Source organism: Lissotriton helveticus, chromosome 5_2 (assembly GCF_964261635.1).
Source record: "Lissotriton helveticus chromosome 5_2, aLisHel1.1, whole genome shotgun sequence".
NCBI lineage: Eukaryota > Metazoa > Chordata > Amphibia > Caudata > Salamandridae > Lissotriton > Lissotriton helveticus.
The window spans coordinates 6,408,200-6,427,804 of NC_136066.1; the positions used below are offsets into that span (position 1 = coordinate 6,408,200).

At 48.5% G+C, this 19,605-nt stretch overlaps 1 protein-coding gene across 10 annotated transcripts in view; it reads left to right on the top strand.

The window, feature by feature from the left end:
• DNM1 (dynamin 1) overlaps positions 1-19,605 on the top strand; it is a 742,836-nt gene that overhangs the window by 610,406 nt on the left and 112,825 nt on the right. For all 10 annotated transcript variants that reach the window (XM_078646632.1, XM_078646628.1, XM_078646630.1 and 7 more), the window contains one exon: positions 15,969-16,078. In XM_078646632.1, coding sequence (XP_078502758.1) covers positions 15,969-16,078 — 110 coding nt within the window. The remainder of the gene's footprint in view (positions 1-15,968; positions 16,079-19,605) is intronic.

Genomic DNA, 19,605 nt, shown 5'->3' on the forward strand with positions numbered 1-19,605 from the left:
CCCCCTACAACAGCCAAGGTCAGACATTCGCCAACGAAGACTCATCGCTGACAGGGGCAGTCGCCATCGAAGGCTACAGTGGCGACGTCGATGGCACATCAGAGATTGACTCCGGATCCGAAGACCCCGACGTCAGTAGGTCATGATCACAGTGGTTCATCACCGACAGCAGAGGAATCATCGCCTTCAAGAAGGTCGCCGGCGAGAAGAAGGTAGTCTTTGATGTCGAAAATGTCACAGACGAGGAGGTCGACGTCGAGAAGGTCGGCGTTGAGAAGTTTGACGTTGAGGCCTAGATCCTCTTGGATGTCTCCAGCAGCCAAGAGACAGAGAGTAGATCAGTCATCAGTACAGACGTCGAGGAACCCTTTGACATTGAAGGAAATTCAGGACCTAACAGCGAGGATTGATTAATCCTCCCCGGGCCTAAGGGTCGTTCAGATCATGCCGGAGGGCTCTCCGGCTCCAGAACAGCAGTCGCCTCCTACTAACCTTTTCCCGAGAGGGTTGGAGAGCATAAAGGACTGGAAGATGTGAAGAGTTACTTTTGGTTCAGAGTACTCGCTAGTATATTCACCTTCTCGTACTCTTGTAGATCACGTTCGCCTCTTAGACACTCTGAGTCCAGGTCTCAACACCGTTCGCCTCTAGAGCAGAGACGCAGGTCTCCTTTATGGTCTTCTGACTCCAGTTCTTCGAAGGCCTATTATTCACCTACTTTGTCTTCTAGTCCACCTCCCAGAGTATCACCAGCAGATGACATTGTTACCTTTAATGGGGTACTGTGTAGAGGGGCTGCAAAGCTCAACATTGAGATGCCTTTCTCTGTCCCGTCAACATCTGTAATTTCTTAGACACTTCATCATTGGTCTTCCACTAGACCTCTGCTCCCTTTGGTTCCCGGGCTTCTAGAACCAGCTCTCCATACCTTTCTAACACCGGCTTCAGTTGGAGCAGCTCCTCCATGTATAGTAGAGAAATACAGAGCATCAGAACAGGACCCTGTGTTCCTCCACCAGACTCGTCCATTGTATCAGCAGCAAGGAGAGCACACATTGGGGGCCTCCTCATCTGAAGTTGCCCCATGACAAAAACAGCAAAGCCATGGACTCTATCTGTAAGAGTATGTGTGTAGGAACTGGGGTCACCAGTTCCCCGGGGGGTAGCCTGGCACGAGCAGGTAGGCACCCGAAAGCTTAGGTGTAAAGTGACCATACAGCACACACACCCACTGAGACAGGAAACGCACACAAGGACTGATACCACACCAGTAAGTTTGAATAAAAATCAATACGTTTTATCTAAGATCAGAAGCAGGTTACTCAATAATCACAGGATCTCTGGTCCATCAAAGCATTTCATCAAAGGAGTAACATTTCATTACTTTAGCAATACCATTCCATCGTGTCAGGAATGAGCATATCATTAAACAAGAGCAAAGCATTTCATGAGGCTAGAGTAAAACATCTCAGTAATCCGAAACAGACTTTTCAGTAATCACTTAGCGCAGAAATAAACTCTGACTTAGTCAGAAGAACCATTTCATGGGGAAATAACCATTTCAGCAGGTAAGCATAACCATTTCATTAGGCAATAGTAATCCAGATATCAAGCAAAGGTGGTGATTTCATTAGGCAAGGATAAACCATACATCTGGCTAAAAATGAGCATTTCAGTTATCCAGAATAAACCCTGCATAAGCTCCAGTGTCTGGCAGTCAACTTTACCCCCTGGCAGGAGTTAACTCAACTAGCCCCGAGTCCAGGGGCCTACTGGAGTCTTAGCCCAGTTCAGGGGCCTTCTTTGGCTAATTAGGCCCAACAACAGTGTTCCCCAGGGGAGGGGTGAACTCAAGGCCTCCTGTGGCCTTCTGACCTGGTCTCTTCGGCCCTTCCCGGGCACTTGCGGAGGTTTCAGTGCTCTGGCAGGGGGGAGGGGGCTCACGCTGACTACAGAGCCCCCTCGCCGTTATATTCCCAGCAGGCCTGTCAGGGGGAGGCCCGCGCTCTGTAGCGCTCCTCTCGGGGGTCTCGCTGGTTAAGGAGAGGGCTCCTACGCTCCTCGGAGCCCTCCGGCAGTGTCTCGTCCTGTTTCCGGGCCTACGAGGGAGGCGCGTTAGTTGCAGCCAATGGCTGCGCGGCTGAGGGCGGGGGCACAGCCAATGACGCGGCCGGGCGCCCCCATCACGTGGGGTGTGTGTCCCCGCCTCTGAGGCCGATGCGCTCCTGGTGGAATCCCTCGGCGCCTCTCCTAGGCCTTCAGGCCGCGGCGGGGATGGCAGCCGAGCCAGCACCCAGGCAGCTGCGGTGACAGTTGGCGGCAGGGGCGAGGTAGCGACCCTCTCTTGGTCCCGGGGGCCGCCGCAGGGATGTGAAGGTCTGCGCCGGGCCGTGGCGTCCCACAGGCCCCAGTGCCTTTCGGAGCCCCTGGGCACAGCAGTGGGGGCCCCTGCAAGGTTGTACGGCGGCGCGGGCAGCGCCAGTGAGTCTCTGGGCTGCAGCGGTGAGTGGGACAAACAGCGCCTCAAGGGGTATCACGCTGCAGAGCACAGACACAGCGCTTGAGGCAGTCAGCAAGAATAGCGCTTAGTGGGCCTAGCGCCTCAGGGCAGCAATAGTCTCTGGAGTCACAGCGCTTCTCAGGGGGGGGCACAGTAGGAGAGCGCTGGGTAGGTAGGGGAGACAGCTTCGCAGTCCCGGCAGTTTAGTAGGGGCAGTTGAGAGCACAGCACAGGGGCACGGGGGGCGACCAAGGGGGGCAGAGATGGCACAGCCCGGTACCTGGTTGATCCGCATGGGGGGTTTCTTCTTGGCGCTTGGTGGTTCTGGCACCCTTTGTAGATAGTTGCTTGAGGGGGGGGGGTTGAGTTGAAGGCTGCTGACAGGATTCCTCAGCAGGTCACTGCAGGTGGTCGCTGGGTTCCCCTCCCCCCGGGCCAGATCAGTGGGCTAGTTCAGTGTTCCTCACACAGCTTGGTGGGCAGCGCCTAAACTCTGTCACCCCCAGTGGTATAGGTTCCTGACTAGGCCCTACCACCTAAGTCTCCTGCGTAGGGTCCCCCAGGTCAGTGATGCCCCAACTGACTAAAAACTTTCCCTCCTTTTTTTATATATGCCCAGGTCAGGTGACCACTCTCTAAGGCGGCAAAAGCAGACCCCGCCCCTCTTCTAGAAGGTTCCAGGAGCTTCCCTACTCTAACTATAGGCAGGCAAGGCAGGCTCGTATGGCAACAATTTTTAAGGGTTCCAGCCAGCTCCTGGCAACTAGAGTGCTACACAAAAAGACCACGCTGCAGTATCAGGGGCCTATGGCAGCCATGTTTGAAGTAGAGAGCACCTGCACCTTAGCATTGGTTAGCCATTGGAAGGTGCTCGGAGACCTAAGGCCAACAAAAAAAAAGGTGGGAAATATGAGGCAAGGGTGAAAAAAAAATAGGGAAAGACCACCCTAGGGCTGACAGGTCTAACATGCGTACCCCCCAGCCGAAAGTGGGGAGAGCTACCCAACCTCTAGGGAGTTCTCGTCACTAAAGTGAAAAAACCGGGAGAGACCGTCCGCATTGGCGTGGTCAACTCCAGGCCGATGTTCCACCCGAAAGTTCATCCCCTGTAGGGAAATGGACCACCTTAGTAACTTGGGATTTTCGCCTCTCATCTGCATGAGCCAGCGAAGGGGTCGGTGGTCGGTTTGAATCAGGAAGTGAGAGCCAAAAAGGTATGGCCTCAACTTCTTCAAGGCCCAGACCACAGCGAAGGCTTCTCGCTCGATGGTACTCCATCACCGTTCCCGAGGGAGGAGTCTTCTGGAGATAAAGGCCACAGGTTGGTCTTGGACATCGTTGTTGAGTTGTGAAAGCACAGCGCCTATGCTGTGCTCAGAGGCGTCCGTCTGCACGATGAACTCTTTCGTGAAGTCAAGTGTTGCAAGCACCGGAGCGGTGCATATCGCGCACTTCAGTGTCTCGAATGCCTCTTGGCAAGCAGCCGTCCAGATCACTTTTCGTGGCTGCTTCTTGGATGTTAACTCCGTCAAGGGGGCTACAATGGTACCATACCCCTTGACAAACCGGCGGTAGTATAGAGTGAGGCCGAGGAAAGCTCAGACCTCAGTTTAGGTTTTGGGGTGCTCCCAGGCCATGATGGTCTCAATTTTGGCCTGGAGGGGTTGCACCTTACCCCTGCCCACCAGATGTCCCAGGTAGACGACAGATCCCTGTCCAATCTGGCACTTACTAGCCTTGATGGTCAGGCCAGCACGTTGCAAAGCCTGCAGCACCTCCTGGAGATGCTGCAGATGGTCCTCCCAGGTGCTACTGAAGACAGCTATGTCATCCAGGGACGCCGCTGAGAAGGACTCCAGGCCAGATAGCACCTGGTTCACCAACCGCTGGAAAGTGGCCGGAGCATTCTTGAGCCCGAAGGGCATCACCCTAAATTGAAAGTGGCCCTCGGGGGTGGAGAACGCTGTCTTCTCCTTTGCTCCATCGGCCATGGCAATATGTCAGTACCCTGATGTTAAGTCGATGGTGCTGAGGTACCGGGCTGCTCCCAGCCGGTCAATCAGCTCATCTGCCCGTGGGATCGGGTGAGCGTCTGTTTTGGTGACAGAGTTCAATCCCCGATAGTCCACACAGAACCGAAGTTCTGGTGTGGTGCCCGGGGGGGCCGCTTTCGGCACCAACACTACCGGACTAGCCCAAGGGCTGTTGGAAGGTTCGATCACCCCCAGCTCCAGCATTTTGACCACCTCACCCTGGATGCTGTTCTTAACTTTATCGGACAGCCGGTAAGACTTGTTTTTACAGGCGGACTGTCCCCTGTGTCCACATCATGGGTACACAGATGTGTAATTCCAGGCGTGAGGGAGAACAACGAGGCGTACTGCTGCAGCACCTAACGGCAGTCCCTCTGTTGCTCTGGGGTCAAGGATGGGGAGAGGACCACTTCCTCCACTGATCCATCCTTCTCCTGGGCCACCAGAAGGTCAGGAAGAGGCTCACTCTCCTCCTCCTCGCTCCCATCCGTCACGATGAGGAGAGCAAGCTCAGATCGCTCATGGTGCGGCTTCAGGCGGTTGACGTGGAGCACATGATGGGGCTGTCGGGGGGTCTTCAAATCCACGACATAGGTGGTCTGGCCTCGACGCTCCACAATTTCATACGGACCAGTCCACCGGTCCTGGAGGGCACTAAGCTCCCCAGGCTCCATGACCCACACCTTCTGTCCAGCGTCCAACTCCACCGTCCGAGCGTTACGGTCATACCACTCCTACATGACAGCTTGACTAGCCTCCAGATTGTCTGAGGCTTCCTTCAACAGCTTGGCCATCTGGCTGCAGAATGCCAGCATGTAGCTGACGACATCACGGGGAAGCTTCTTCGAAGTCTTCTCCCACCCCTCCTTGACAAGGCTGAGGGGCCCCCTAACGGGGTGGCCATAGAGCAGCTCAAAAGGGCTGAACCGGACTACCTTCTGTGGTACCTTGCGGTATGAAAACAGCAGGCAAGGGAGGAGGACGTCCCACTTCCGCCTCAAGTCCTCTGGCAGGCTCCGGATCATCCCCTTCAGAGTCTTATTAAAGCGCTCTACGAACCCGTTAGTCTCGGGGTGGTAAGGAGTGGAGAACCGGTAGGTCACTCCGCACTCCTTCTACATGGCCTGCATGTAGGCCGACATGAAGTTCGTGCCCCTATCTGACACCACGACCTTGGGGAATCCCACTCGGGTAAAAATCCCCATCAGGGCCCGCGCCACCACAGGTTCAGTGATGGTCCTCAGAGGGATAGCCTCTGGGTACCGGGTGGCATGGTCCGCTAACACCAAAATGAACCGGTGTCCCGAAGAGGTCAGAGGGTCCAAAGGCCTAACAATGTCAATTCCGACCCGCTCGAAAGGGGTCCCGACAACCGGGAGTGGTTCCAAAGGGACCTTCACCTTAGTCCCAGTCTTGCCACTTGCCTGGCAAGTCTTGCAGGTCTTGCAGTAGGTGTCAGAGGCAACTCTCATCCTGGGCCAATAAAAATGTGGGACTAGCCGCGCAAAGGTCTTGTCATGGCCCAGGTGTCCAGCTAAGGGTATTTCACGCGACAATTCCAATAGGAAGGCCCGGTAGCATTGGGGGACCACTAAGGCCCTCGAGGATCCATGCACCGGAACCTTAGGTTCACTGTAAAGGAGGCCATCCTCCCAGTACACGTGATAACTGCCGGTCTCCTGGTTGGTCGCTTGGGCTTCGGCCTGTCACCGCAGGCCTTCAAGCGTGGGGCACTCTCTCTGTGCCCGACAGAATTCCTCCCGGGTAGGCCCTCCTTCCACATGCCACTCGGCAAGGGTCGGCAAGTCCCACACGGGAACAACATCCACCTCCACGGACTCCGGGGTTACCTCCGCGGGCTCCCCATCCATCACGTCCTCCACACCATTCTCCTCGGGACCGGCATTGGGTTGGGCCGTTGTCTCAGGCTCCAACCCGGGTTGAGTTCCTTGCCGGGCAGCCATGGACCTCGTGACCACGCAAGTCCATCCTGGTAACCCCAGCATCTCAGTGTGGGCCTTAAACTCCACTTCCTTCCAGGCGGTATGTTCCAGGTCGTTTTCAAGCAGACAGTTCCCAGGCAAGGCAGGGCTTATAGCAACTCTCAACGGGCCTTTCACTCCTCCCCACTCAAAGGGAACCTGAGCCACGGGATAGTAACTCAGACTGCCGTCAGCCAACACGGCCGGATGGAATACATCAGGGACCACTTGCTCAGGGGACACCAGCCGCCTCACTATGGTGGTCATGCTGGAACCTGTGTCCCTCAGAGCCTCCACCTCCTCCCCGTTGACCTTCACCCACTGCTGATACTTAGCAGTGTTAGATGGTAAGGGCGTCACTGGGACCATCTCTCTGTCCCCGAGTGAAACCAGGGTCAAGCCTGTCCACTCCCCTTCCCTATCTAGGGGCAGCTCCATCCCAGGCGCTACACTAGCCACCCTGGGACTCGTGCCTCCTGTGGGGGCTGGGGGTCTCTTGCGACTCTGGGGATCGCCCTTGTAGTGTCCAACCTCCCCGCATTCGTAGCAATGGACAATTCTTGGCTGCTGACTCTTGTCAGGGTAAGTGGGCTTTGGGGAACTGGACTGAGGTGGGATACTTACTCCTCTCCCAAACTGTCTGTTTTGTGGGCCTCGTGAGAACTCCTTCTTTTTTATCTCCCCCCTCTTTCTTCTGGGGGAAACCCTGTCCGCCTTTCGGGCCATCTCCCCCGGGGCCCTTGTGAGACACCCGGGTGCTAACCCAAGTATCCGCCTCCTCCGCAAGCTCAGGGGGATCAGTCAGCTTGCGGTCCACCAGATGTTGGCGCAGCTCCGGAAAACATTTATCCAAGAGGTGCTCTCTCAAAAATAAGTTGTACAGGCCCTCATAATCATGCACCTCGCTGCCACGCACCCAACCATCCAGAGCCTTACGGGCATAATCAAAAAAGTCTACCCAATTCTATGTGGACCGCTTATGGCTGCCACGGAACTTCTGTTGATACCTTTTGAGGCCAAACTTTTTAAGTAGTGCCTCCTTCATGGAGGGATACCTGAACTGGTCCGCCTTATCTAGGTACAGGAGGGTGTCCCTGACATTGGGGGGTATGTATCGGTACAGGCCACCTCCCCAGTAGCTCTCAGGCACCCCATGGGCTGTCAAGGCCACCTCATACGCCTCCAACCACTTGGCGATGTCATCCCCCTGAGTGTAACTCACTATCACCTCTTTGGGTAACCAAAACTTAGGCTTGTGTTGAGCCCCTGGTACGCTGCCACCATTAGGACTTCCTGGCGCACTTAACTGCAATGCTCGCAGATCCAACTTCTTAAGCTGAAGCTCATGCGCCAGCTTCTTTTCTTCCATTGCAAACTTTTTATCTTCCCTTTCTCTCTCCCTCTCGTGTTCTAGCTTAGCAAGCTCCCATTTCAATTGCCTCTCCTCCCTCCTGTCCTCATATTCCTGCGACGACGAACTCCTTCTAGACCCACTACTACTTGCCCTGGAACGTCTTCCTGGCAAATCCTTTCCACCTTTGTTAGGCAGAGGCAGGTATCGACCGAGGGGAGGAGGATCCAGATGGAGAGGGTACAACCAACAGATGGAAATGCTTCCACCCCTAAGGCCAATTTCAACAGGCCGACCAATATCAGAATCAGGAATCCGAACCTTTCAAAACATACAGACGCTAAACATGATAGGGGCTGGTAACGAAGTTAACACCATACCTATTTACAATTTGTCAAACTACACACCAACAGAGGCTGAAATTTCTTTCTATCTAACAGCTTTACAAAACCCGATAGAGACCAAAAAAGAAATCCTCACATTTCTCAGAAAAGTTAGACTAAAGGCCTTCTTTTTAGAACGAGAATGACAAGAATCAAAAAATATCAGTGGTCTGAGGAATAAATCGAAATTCATCCCTGAAAGTGTTTTGTTACCACCAGAAATTCTAGTATTTGAAGATGTGATTCTGAGAGAACTGGATGAACTTCAATCTAAAAAAATCTTTTTTAATTCAAACTGTGATATGAGTGAAAAGACTGCCCTTAAGAACTTATCGGATAATCTGTCATTAATAATAAAGCCGGCGCATAAGGGCGGGGGAATAGTCCTCTGGGACATAGATAAATATGACCAAGAAGTGAATAGACAACTATCAAATACAACACACTATAGAAGATTAGAAAATAATCCTACAGTGAGCTTGAAAGATTTTTTTTTAAACACAACCAAAAAAGGCCTTGAGCAAGGTTGGTTATGCCAGAGTGAATTCGATTTCCTTAATTCTGAACAGAATAAAATACCGAATATCTACGTATTGCCCATAGTGCACAAATCGACAATTGATCCACCCGGTAGGCCCATAGTATCGGCCTGTGGCTCTATGTTAGAACCCTTGGCCAAATATATAGATTTCTTTCTGATTCCTTTAGTAAATGAAACTCCATTGTATATAAAGAACACAATGGAGTTTATAACAAAAATAGAAGAACTGCCTTTTAACATGGAAAACCAATTATTAGTGTCATTTGACATCGAATCACTTTATACGAATATTCCACAAGATGAGGCCATAGCAGTAATGAGAAGTGTCCTAGATCTAAGAGAACGTTCACACCAAGTACCCACGGAGTTCTTAATATCTTTAGCTACCATCTGTCTAAAGAATAATTTTTTCAACTTCAAAGGCCAACTATATCTGCAAATCTCAGGAGTGGCCATGGGGTGTAGCTTTTCCCGAGAAATAGCCAACTTAGTAATGGCAGAATTCGAAAAAAAGTGGATATATAGCGACACCAATCCTTTTGAGAACCAGGTAAATTTTTGATGTCGCTATACTGATGATATCTTCATGGTTTGGCATGGTAATGATACACTACTCCAAGATTTTCATAATTGGCTAAACTTCAGAACTATGGAGTTGAACTTTACAATGTCCAGTAACCAAAACAAACTCAACTTTTTGGATGTTTATATCGAAGAAGATAATGGTCATCTTGAAGTGAGTCTGTATACTAAATCAACAGACCGTAATACTTTATTACATTTCTCGAGTTGTCATCCTCGAACACTTAAGGAGAATTTGCCTTATGGACAATTTCTCCGTGTGAGGAGAAATTGTAGTAAAAAAGAAGAATATTTCAAAAGTGCAGAAATCTTGAAGGACAAATTGGTAGCCAGGGGATATCCAAAAAGGTTAGTTAAAGTCACTCTTAAAAGAGCTTGGTTTACACCAAGAGAAGTCCTATTAGTACCCAAAATCAAAGAAAAAGATACATCTTTGATGTGCGTATTGACGTATGACCCGAAAGCCAATAAGGTAAAAAAAGTATCAACAAACATTGGAAACTTATCGAGCACTTGGGGATCCAAAAGCCCCTTATTGCTTTCAAAAAAGGCAAAAACATAAGGCAATCTCTGGTATGAGCAATGAGAAAAGAAGATCCTTTACCCAAAGATTTAAGAGGGCTCCTAAACCTGCCACCGATAATAGGACACTATAGATGTCAAAATTGTGCGGCATGTCACCAAGCGACTGATACAAAGGAGGTGCAAATAAATGGATCAGTACATCATCAAAAAAGCTTTTCTAACTGCAACACAAAGAATCCAGTCTACTGTATTAAATGTCCATGTAATAAAGCCTATATTGGACAAAGTACCTACATAGTGAAGAAACGCATTTTTCAACACAAATCAAGGGTAAAGTGTAAAGTCCAGGGAGCACTACTAGTCCATCCCTTTGAAACTTATCATCACACTGAAAATGATATTACTTGGACAGTCTTGTGCACGCTAGGTAACACTAAACAAGAGGAAGTTGAATCTAAGTTGGACAGGTTGGAGGCAAGATTAATAGAAAAATACCGGACTGCGATCACAGGCTTAAATAATAGAGACGAAATTTGGGCCTTGATATAATGAAACCATACTGTATTAGATAATTTCTGTGATTGGCATTAATTGTAATTTGTATATTGAGTATGCGAGAATTTTGAGTTTGTTTATGGTTTTTATGTTTTTTATATGTGAGGAGTGGCTGACTGGTAACTTTTTCTTCCTTATCTATGCAATATTTCTATTATCCTTTTCTATTTTACTGTTTGGATTCAAGAATCCTAGATTTATCACGGATACTCTATTTTCTTCCGGTATCTGCACTTTTTAACATCTTTTTCAGCTTTACTGTGTGGAATTAAGCATCTAACAGTTCAGGCGATATCGTGGCACAAACACATGTAGTCATGACATGTAGTCTCTTGTTTGTGTTTACATCGCACAGTACAGAGTAGTCCATTGTTTGTTTGCGGTCCATGCAATTCCATTTCCGCATCACAAGACCGGGTCCAGACGCCGAAGACGCACCACAGACTTCCGCCCCAAATAGCGAGAAAACACATCAAGACATGTAGTCCCGTGTTTGTGTTTACATCGCTCAGTACAGAGTAGTCCATCATCTCTTTTGTGGCCCAGGCTATTCAATTTCCGCATCACATGACCCGGTCCAGACGCCAAAGATCCAGTATGGCGTACTTCGGATCGACATAGCGAGGTTCATATGTTATATGGAGCGAGAGAAACACAGAATCAGAAGTAAGTAGGCAACTGGAATATTGGGGTTATTTTTATTCCAAAGGGAGTTTATAATCATCGTTACATTGCGCTTTCATTACTCTTTAGATACTCCCGAGATAAAGCGCCACTTTCTCGCCTGTCCCGTGATCTCTACGCGGTATAGAGTGGTTCACCCACATATGGCAAGAAAGCCCGCTTTTAAAATAGTCGCTTTTGTGTTTTACCTCTAGAGAACAAATACTTATTAGCATTATTGCATTCCTGACAGAGAGAGCGACAGAGTACAGATTTTTAGAGGAACGTTGGTAATTATGAAGGCACTTTGCCGGTCAGACTCCTGCTCCCCTGATGGCCGGTGGCCTCTCCCGTAAATGGAGCTCATACGACTCCCAGGGCTTCCTCCCCGCCCTGGCTGACTCCTGCCCAGTCATTCTTGACTCCAACGACATCGACGGATTAGAACAAGACATGGCCTCCTGGCTTGAGTCGGCTAGCGACCTGTTCGCCTCCTTAGTCAAATTCCCCTGTACCAGACACCGGAATTCTCATAGGTGGTTCTCCGACGATCTTAAAGCCCGAAAACTAAAAACACGCCAGCTAGAACGCACCTGGAGACATGACTACTCTGACTCAGCCAAACAATCCTACCTGGCCGCACGCAAAGACTTCAAAACAGCTATCCGTTCAGCCAAAATGGAACACTTTTCCAACAGGATCTCCCTGGCAGTCGACAAATCCAAGGAGGTGTTCAGAGTCTTGAATGAGCTAACCACTGACGACAGAACCCTCCCAGCCCAGACCCCTACCCAGGAAGCCTGCGACACCCTGAACTCGTTCTTCATAGAAAAAATCTCTACAATCAAAAAATCCATCCCTCGACTTCCCCAACTGCCACCACCGGACCACTCCTCTAACAATTCCGTTAACAACCCCCCGACCCTCACCTCCTTTCCTACTCTAGATCCCACCTCTTTGGCGGAACTAGCCACCCGCGTTAAATCTGGCTCCCCGAACGACTGTTGCCCACCCTCCGTCCTGAGGAGCATATGCCTTAACTTACCAGATAGTATCTTACACCTACTCAATAGCTCTCTTAGCAGCGGCATCTGTCCCACCTCCTTCAAGGAGGCCATCCTGGTACCCCTTCTAAAAAAACCTGGCTCTGATATGGCGGAGCCGTCGAACTATCGCCCAATCTCCCTCCTCCCCTATTTCTCTAAACTTATGGAGGCCCACGTCACCCGCTGCCTGTCAAGCTTTATAGAATCTTCCTGCTATCTCGAGCCGACTCAGGCCGGCTTCAGACCTGCCCACTCCACAGAAGCCGTTATTTTGGCAGTTCTTGACACACTCAGAAGCAACGCGGACGCGGGAATCCCCCAAGCCCTCGTCCTTCTGGATCTGTCTGCCGCGTTCGACACGGTAGATCATAACATCCTTCTCCACCGTGTCGGGCAGGCGGGCATCCAGGGCGTTGCTCTTGAGTGGGTCAAATCCTTCCTGACGGGAAGAACACAGGCGGACCACCTAGGTCCTTACACTGCCAAAAAAAAAACCACGTCATGTGGTGTCCCCCAGGATTCTTCCCTTTCCCCTCTCCTCTTTAATCTTTACCTCCGGCCACTCATCCAGTCACTTCTGAAATGGGATATCGTCACTTATAACTACGCTGACGACCTACAAATCATCTTTTCTCTCAACTCACCACATGCCATTAAAACCTTCCATGGAGCCATGACTCACATCCAACTCTGGATGAACCAGAAACAATTGAAGTTGAACCCAGGTAAAACCGAGCTCCTTCTCCCTGGACTCAGTCACACCTACTGGGGTCCACAGTTCTGGCCTCCAGAGTTTGGCTCCCCCCCACCCCAGCAAAAACAGTAAAAAGTCTGGGCGTCATTATCGACACCAAGCTCTCTCTCAGGGCCCAAGTTGGAGCGGTGGTCTCCTCTTGCATGTACCAACTTCGGAGGATCCGAAAAGTTCGCCACCTTCTTCCCCCGGCAGCACTTACCCAAACTGTCATTTCGCTGGTACTTTCCCGTCAGGATTTTTCCAACGCCATCTACCACGGTCTGCCACAATTTCTGATACAACGCCTCCAAGTTGTCCAGAATCAAGCGGCCCGCCTGATTCATGGAACTCCCAGATGGCAATCAGCTAAGCCCCTGCTTACGAGCCTCCACTGGCTCCCAGTTGATCGAAGGGCCGCCTTTAAGGTGGCATGCCTTACCTTCAAAGCACTTCACTGCCCTAGCCCCGCCTTCCTGAAATCCCTCATTCGCCCTCACTGTCCTACACGCAATCTTCAATCTGCCCACCGCGATTTGCTGATCCCCCTCAAGAGCAAAACCAAGAGATTCGGCGGCCGCCGCTTCTCTTACTTAGCTCCTGTGCTTTGGAACCTTCTCCCTCTCCCAATCAAAGCCTGCACTTCCCTTCTGAATTTCAGAAAAATGTTAAAAACCCACCTTTTCCCTATCCTCATTTAGAATTTGTTACCTTTGCTCCCCCTCATCTGTTCTGTTTATCAGCGCCAGGAAGCTTCGGTGTCAGTGCGCTCTATAAATTACATTTAACATAACATAACATAACTTTGACAACGAGAGCCACAGAGCGATTTAGGTAAGCATTAGTGTGAGATCATTGGATTTTAGACGTATATCCTGATTGTTAGAGGTATTTAGACCTGTATTCTCCGTTCTGGTATTTTTTAGTTGCCTATAACCAGAATAAGACGCCACCTTGGAATATCTTGATTGACTAATCAGTTGGAGTACACAGACTACGGTAAATGATGACGCATGCCTCCGTGTTTGTAGAACTGTAGGTAGAGGATCATTATTTCTGTAGAATTGTAGGTAGAGGTTTATTCTGTGGCACTCATAAAACCTTTTTCTTTTTCTTTTTCTTTGCGAAAGACACACATCGTGTGGTGCACACCTTTGCACAAACTTAGTTAATTGATGTTTTACTTTAGTTTTTTCGTGCTAACACACAAGGGTGACTTTTTTCAAGATTAAATAATCTTTTCATTATTTCTTTATGAGCAAGTGTCTTACCACTCCAAGAATAATATGTATATATGTACATTTAGAGTATAGTTTTTGTCTCTGAGCCGTTTAACATGTATATGGTTATATATGATTTTTTTGATTTCATAGACGAATTTCTATTAGCCCATTTCCTGATGAGGCCCGTATTCAATGGGCTGAAACGCGTCGACATTTATAAGAAGACACCAGCCAAAAAACCTACGTTCTATAAATAAAATCAATAAGGAGTGTTATATTTAGAGAGGTTGAAATAATATAGACCGTTTTTGCTCCTTTTTCTGTTTGGTAGATCTTGTTTTACAGGAATGCTTGGCTTTATATTTATAAAGCATCCTTTTCTCAAAAATTTGGGCTAGAATATATGAAAAAGGTAAAAAAAAAAGTCAATGTATTAATGTGTGTATATATATTGTGTATATATGTGTGTGCAAAGTGATGTATATATACGTGTTCATTTGTTTTTGTATATAAATATGGGTTTGAGAACAAGAAACCCTTTTTCTAATTTTTCTAACTAATGAGAAAATAAAAGAGCAGTTGGAAATTCGTCTTATGTCATTCGGTTAGGTTGTGGAGGTTTAAAAATTAGATAGAATTTATTTCTTGGAGGTGATTTACTTCACACAGGAAGAGATTATTTATTTGTCTCGTCCTTTGGGAATAGGTTTTTGTTAATCATTTCCTAGGCATCATTCTTTTTGTATATTATGTTACTTACCCAGATGCCATAGGCTTACCGGGTTCCCCCCTTTTGTATAGATACTATGACAACTGATGAGGATCCCCTGGAAGAAACAGAAAAGTTACTCACCTGCAATCCTAGTTCTGTTCCAGGGGCGTCCGCATTAGAGTCATAAGCAACCCTCCCACCTCCCCGGACAGGAACTATTACAGCTCTCAACAATGAACGGCTTCACCCAGGATTTCTAATTTCTTTAAAAATGACCTGACCTACCTGTGATCTGTGAGGCATGATGGGATACAGGGGGTGCTGTGAGTTTTCTATTCTAACCTTTGCATTACAGCCTATTGGCTAATAATGTCTCCTATTCCATTTTCTTTTAAAAAGGTTTGTGGAAGATTTTCCATGGTTACCATTTTTATAGGGCCACATGTCAATGCAATTGGCTTCTTTTTTACATAAAAATTCAATGAAATCTAGCCATTTTTAGATTAGTTTGGGCTGCAATATATGTATAAACTATATGGTACAAATGATATATATATATATATATATATATATATATATATATATATATATATATATATTTACTTTTTGAAGTGCTCCGGGATTCCCACACATAAGCGGGACTATTCAGTGCTTATGACTTTGGTGAAGATTCCCATGGAAGAGAACTAGAATTACATGTGAGAAAGGTTTCCTTTCCTGACAATGGATGGATTGGGCAGCTCTTTCGCTGCAAAAATGGCTGAATGGCGTTGACCAATGTGCTGCTGCTGAAAAACTTTTCTACAAATCACATGGCTGTTTGAAAAGAACACATAAAATATGGGATGCAAGGTTGAACCATTGTCGCAAGGAGTAACTGCCTGATTCAATGGTTTGCGTCAACATGATTTTATTCTGGTCTGCTTAGCGTACTAACATAACGGGGGCGTAGTACACTGGCCACTGTTTTGCTGTTTGCTAATATCATAAAACAAGTAACAGGATTTGTCAAAAAAGAATATGGAGTCTGGGGTTTATATCCATTGAGGGGAAGTTAAAGGGACATGTTTGGGGGCTTGTGTATGGACGCAGAGTTGATGGGTGACCAGCTGGTGACCGGCCGTCTGCTTACTTTACAGGAGAAAGAGAAGAAGTACATGCTGCCCCTGGACAACCTGAAGCTGAGGGACATCGAGAAGAGCTTCATGTCCAGCAAGCACATCTTCGCTCTCTTCAACACTGAGCAACGGTTTGTCTCTACACTTGCGCCTCGCACCTTGTTACACGCAGCAAACACTCTTACTCTCCCCCAGACTGGTCACCATCACCTAATCTTATGAGGTCTAGAACTACCACTTCGTCAGTCTCACCAGGTCCAGCACCACCATCTGACTAGTCTCATAATGCTATACACCTCAACCTAGTCAGTCTCACCAGGTCCAGCGCCACCATCTGACTAGTCTCCTAATACTATACACCTCAACCTAGTCAGTGTCACCAGGTCCAGCACCACCATCTGACTAGTCTCATAATGCTATACACCTCATCCTAGTCAGTCTCAAAAGGTCCAGTGACACCACCTCACTAGTCTCATAATGCTATACACCTCATCCTAGTCAGTCTCAACAGGTCCAGCACCACCATCGGACTAGTCTCATAATGCTATACACCTCATCCTAGTCACTCAACAGGTCCAGCGCCACCATCTGACTAGTCGCATAATGCTATACACCTCATCCTAGCCAGTATTAACAGGTACAGCTCCACCACCTGGTTAGTCACATAATGCTATACACCTCAACCTAGACAGTCTCACCAGGTCCAGCGCCACCATCGGACTAGTCTCATAATGCTTTACACCTCAACCTAGTCAGTCTCACCAGGTCTAGCACCACCATCTGACTAGTCGCATAATGCTATACACCTCATCCTAGCCAGTATTAACAGGTACAGCTCCACCACCTGGTTAGTCACATAATGCTATACACCTCAACCTAGACAGTCTCACCAGGTCCAGCGCCACCATCTGACTAGTCTCATAATGCTATACACCTCATCCTAGTCAGTCTCAACAGGTCCAGTGCCACCACCTCACTAGTCTCATAATGCTATACACCTCAACCTAGTCAGTCTCAACAGGTCCAGGACCACCATCTGACTAGTCTCATAATGCTATACCCCTCAACCTAGTCAGTCTCACCAGGTCCAGCGCCACCATCGGACTAGTCTCATAATGCTATACACCTCAACCTAGTCAGTCTCACCAGGTCCAGCACCACCATCGGACTAGTCTCATAATACTATACACCTCATCCTAGTCACTCAACAGGTCCAGCGCCACCATCAGACTAGTCTCATAATGCTATACACCTCAACCTAGTCAGTCTCAACAGGTCCAGTGCCACCACCTGACTAGTCTCCTAATACTATACACCTCATCCTACTCAGTCTCAACAGGTCCAGTGCCACCACCTGACTAGTCTCATAATGCTATACACCTAATCCTAGTCAGTCTCAACAGGTCCAGCGCCACCACCTGACTAGTCTTATAATGCTATTCATCTCATCCTGGTCAGTCTCACCAGGTCCAGCGCCACCACCTGCCTAGTCTCATAATGCTATACACCGCAACCTAGTCGGTCTCTTCAGGTCCAGCACCAACATCTGACTAGTCTTATAATGCTATACACCACATCCTAGTAAGTCTCAATGGGCCAGTGCCACCACCTGACTAGTCTCCTAATAATATACACCTCAACCTAGTTAGTCTCACCAGGTCCAGCACCACCATCTGACTAGTCTCATAATGGTCACCATCACCTAATCTTATGAGGTCTAGAACTACCACTTCGTCAGTCTCACCAGGTCCAGCGCCACCATCTGACTAGTCTCATAATGCTATACACCTCAACCTAGTCAGTCTCACCAGGTCCAGCGCCACCATCTGACTAGTCTCCTAATACTATACACCTCAACCTAGTCAGTGTCACCAGGTCCAGCACCACCATCTGACTAGTCTCATAATGCTATACACCTCATCCTAGTCAGTCTCAAAAGGTCCAGTGACACCACCTCACTAGTCTCATAATGCTATACACCTCATCCTAGTCAGTCTCAACAGGTCCAGCACCACCATCGGACTAGTCTCATAATGCTATACACCTCATCCTAGTCACTCAACAGGTCCAGCGCCACCATCGGACTAGTCTCATAATGCTATACACCTCAACCTAGTCACTCAACAGGTCCAGCACCACCATCTGACTAGTCGCATAATGCTATACACCTCATCCTAGCCAGTATTAACAGGTACAGCTCCACCACCTGGTTAGTCACTTAATGCTATACACCTCAACCTCGACAGTCTCACCAGGTCCAGCGCCACCATCGGACTAGTCTCATAATGCTTTACACCTCAACCTAGTCAGTCTCACCAGGTCTAGCACCACCATCTGACTAGTCGCATAATGCTATACACCTCATCCTAGCCAGTATTAACAGGTACAGCTCCACCACCTGGTTAGTCACATAATGCTATACACCTCAACCTAGACAGTCTCACCAGGTCCAGCGCCACCATCTGACTAGTCTCATAATGCTATACACCTCATCCTAGTCAGTCTCAACAGGTCCAGTGCCACCACCTCACTAGTCTCATAATGCTATACACCTCAACCTAGTCAGTCTCAACAGGTCTAGGACCACCATCTGACTAGTCTCATAATGCTATACACCTCAACCTAGTCAGTCTCACCAGGTCCAGCGCCACCATCGGACTAGTCTCATAATGCTATACACCTCAACCTAGTCAGTCTCACCAGGTCCAGCACCACCATCGGACTAGTCTCATAATACTATACACCTCATCCTAGTCACTCAACAGGTCCAGCGCCACCATCAGACTAGTCTCATAATGCTATACACCTCAACCTAGTCAGTCTCAACAGGTCCAGTGCCACCACCTGACTAGTCTCCTAATACTATACACCTCATCCTACTCAGTCTCAACAGGTCCAGTGCCACCACCTGACTAGTCTCATAATGCTATACACCTAATCCTAGTCAGTCTCAACAGGTCCAGCGCCACCACCTGACTAGTCTTATAATGCTATTCATCTCATCCTGGTCAGTCTCACCAGGTCCAGCGCCACCACCTGACTAGTCTCATAATGCTATACACCGCAACCTAGTCGGTCTCTTCAGGTCCAGCCCCAACATCTGACTAGTCTTATAATGCTATACACCACATCCTAGTAAGTCTCAATGGGCCAGTGCCACCACCTGACTAGTCTCCTAATAATATACACCTCAACCTAGTTAGTCTCACCAGGTCCAGCACCACCATCTGACTAGTCTCATAATGCTTTACACCTCAACCTAGTCAGTCTTAACAGGTTTAGCACCACCATCAGACTAGTCACATAATGCTATACACCTCAACCTAGTCCGTCTTACCAGGTCTAGCACCACCATCTGACTAGTCACATAATGCTATACACCTCAACCTAGTCGTTCTTAACAGGTCTAGCACCACCATCTGACTAGTCACATAATGCTATATACCTCAACCTAGTCATTCTTAACAGGTTTAGTGCCACCATCTAGTCAGCCTCACCAGATCTTTCACCGCACAGCATTGGTCTGTCTTTTAGTGGCACAGGTCATCTGCACTCTGGGGTGGTTTGTGGTGAATTTTCTGTGTTTTACCGTCAACAGGTGCAGTGCTTGTGCTCCCGGCTTCTTTGTGCCAAGTTCCCCAACTTCAAATCATGAATT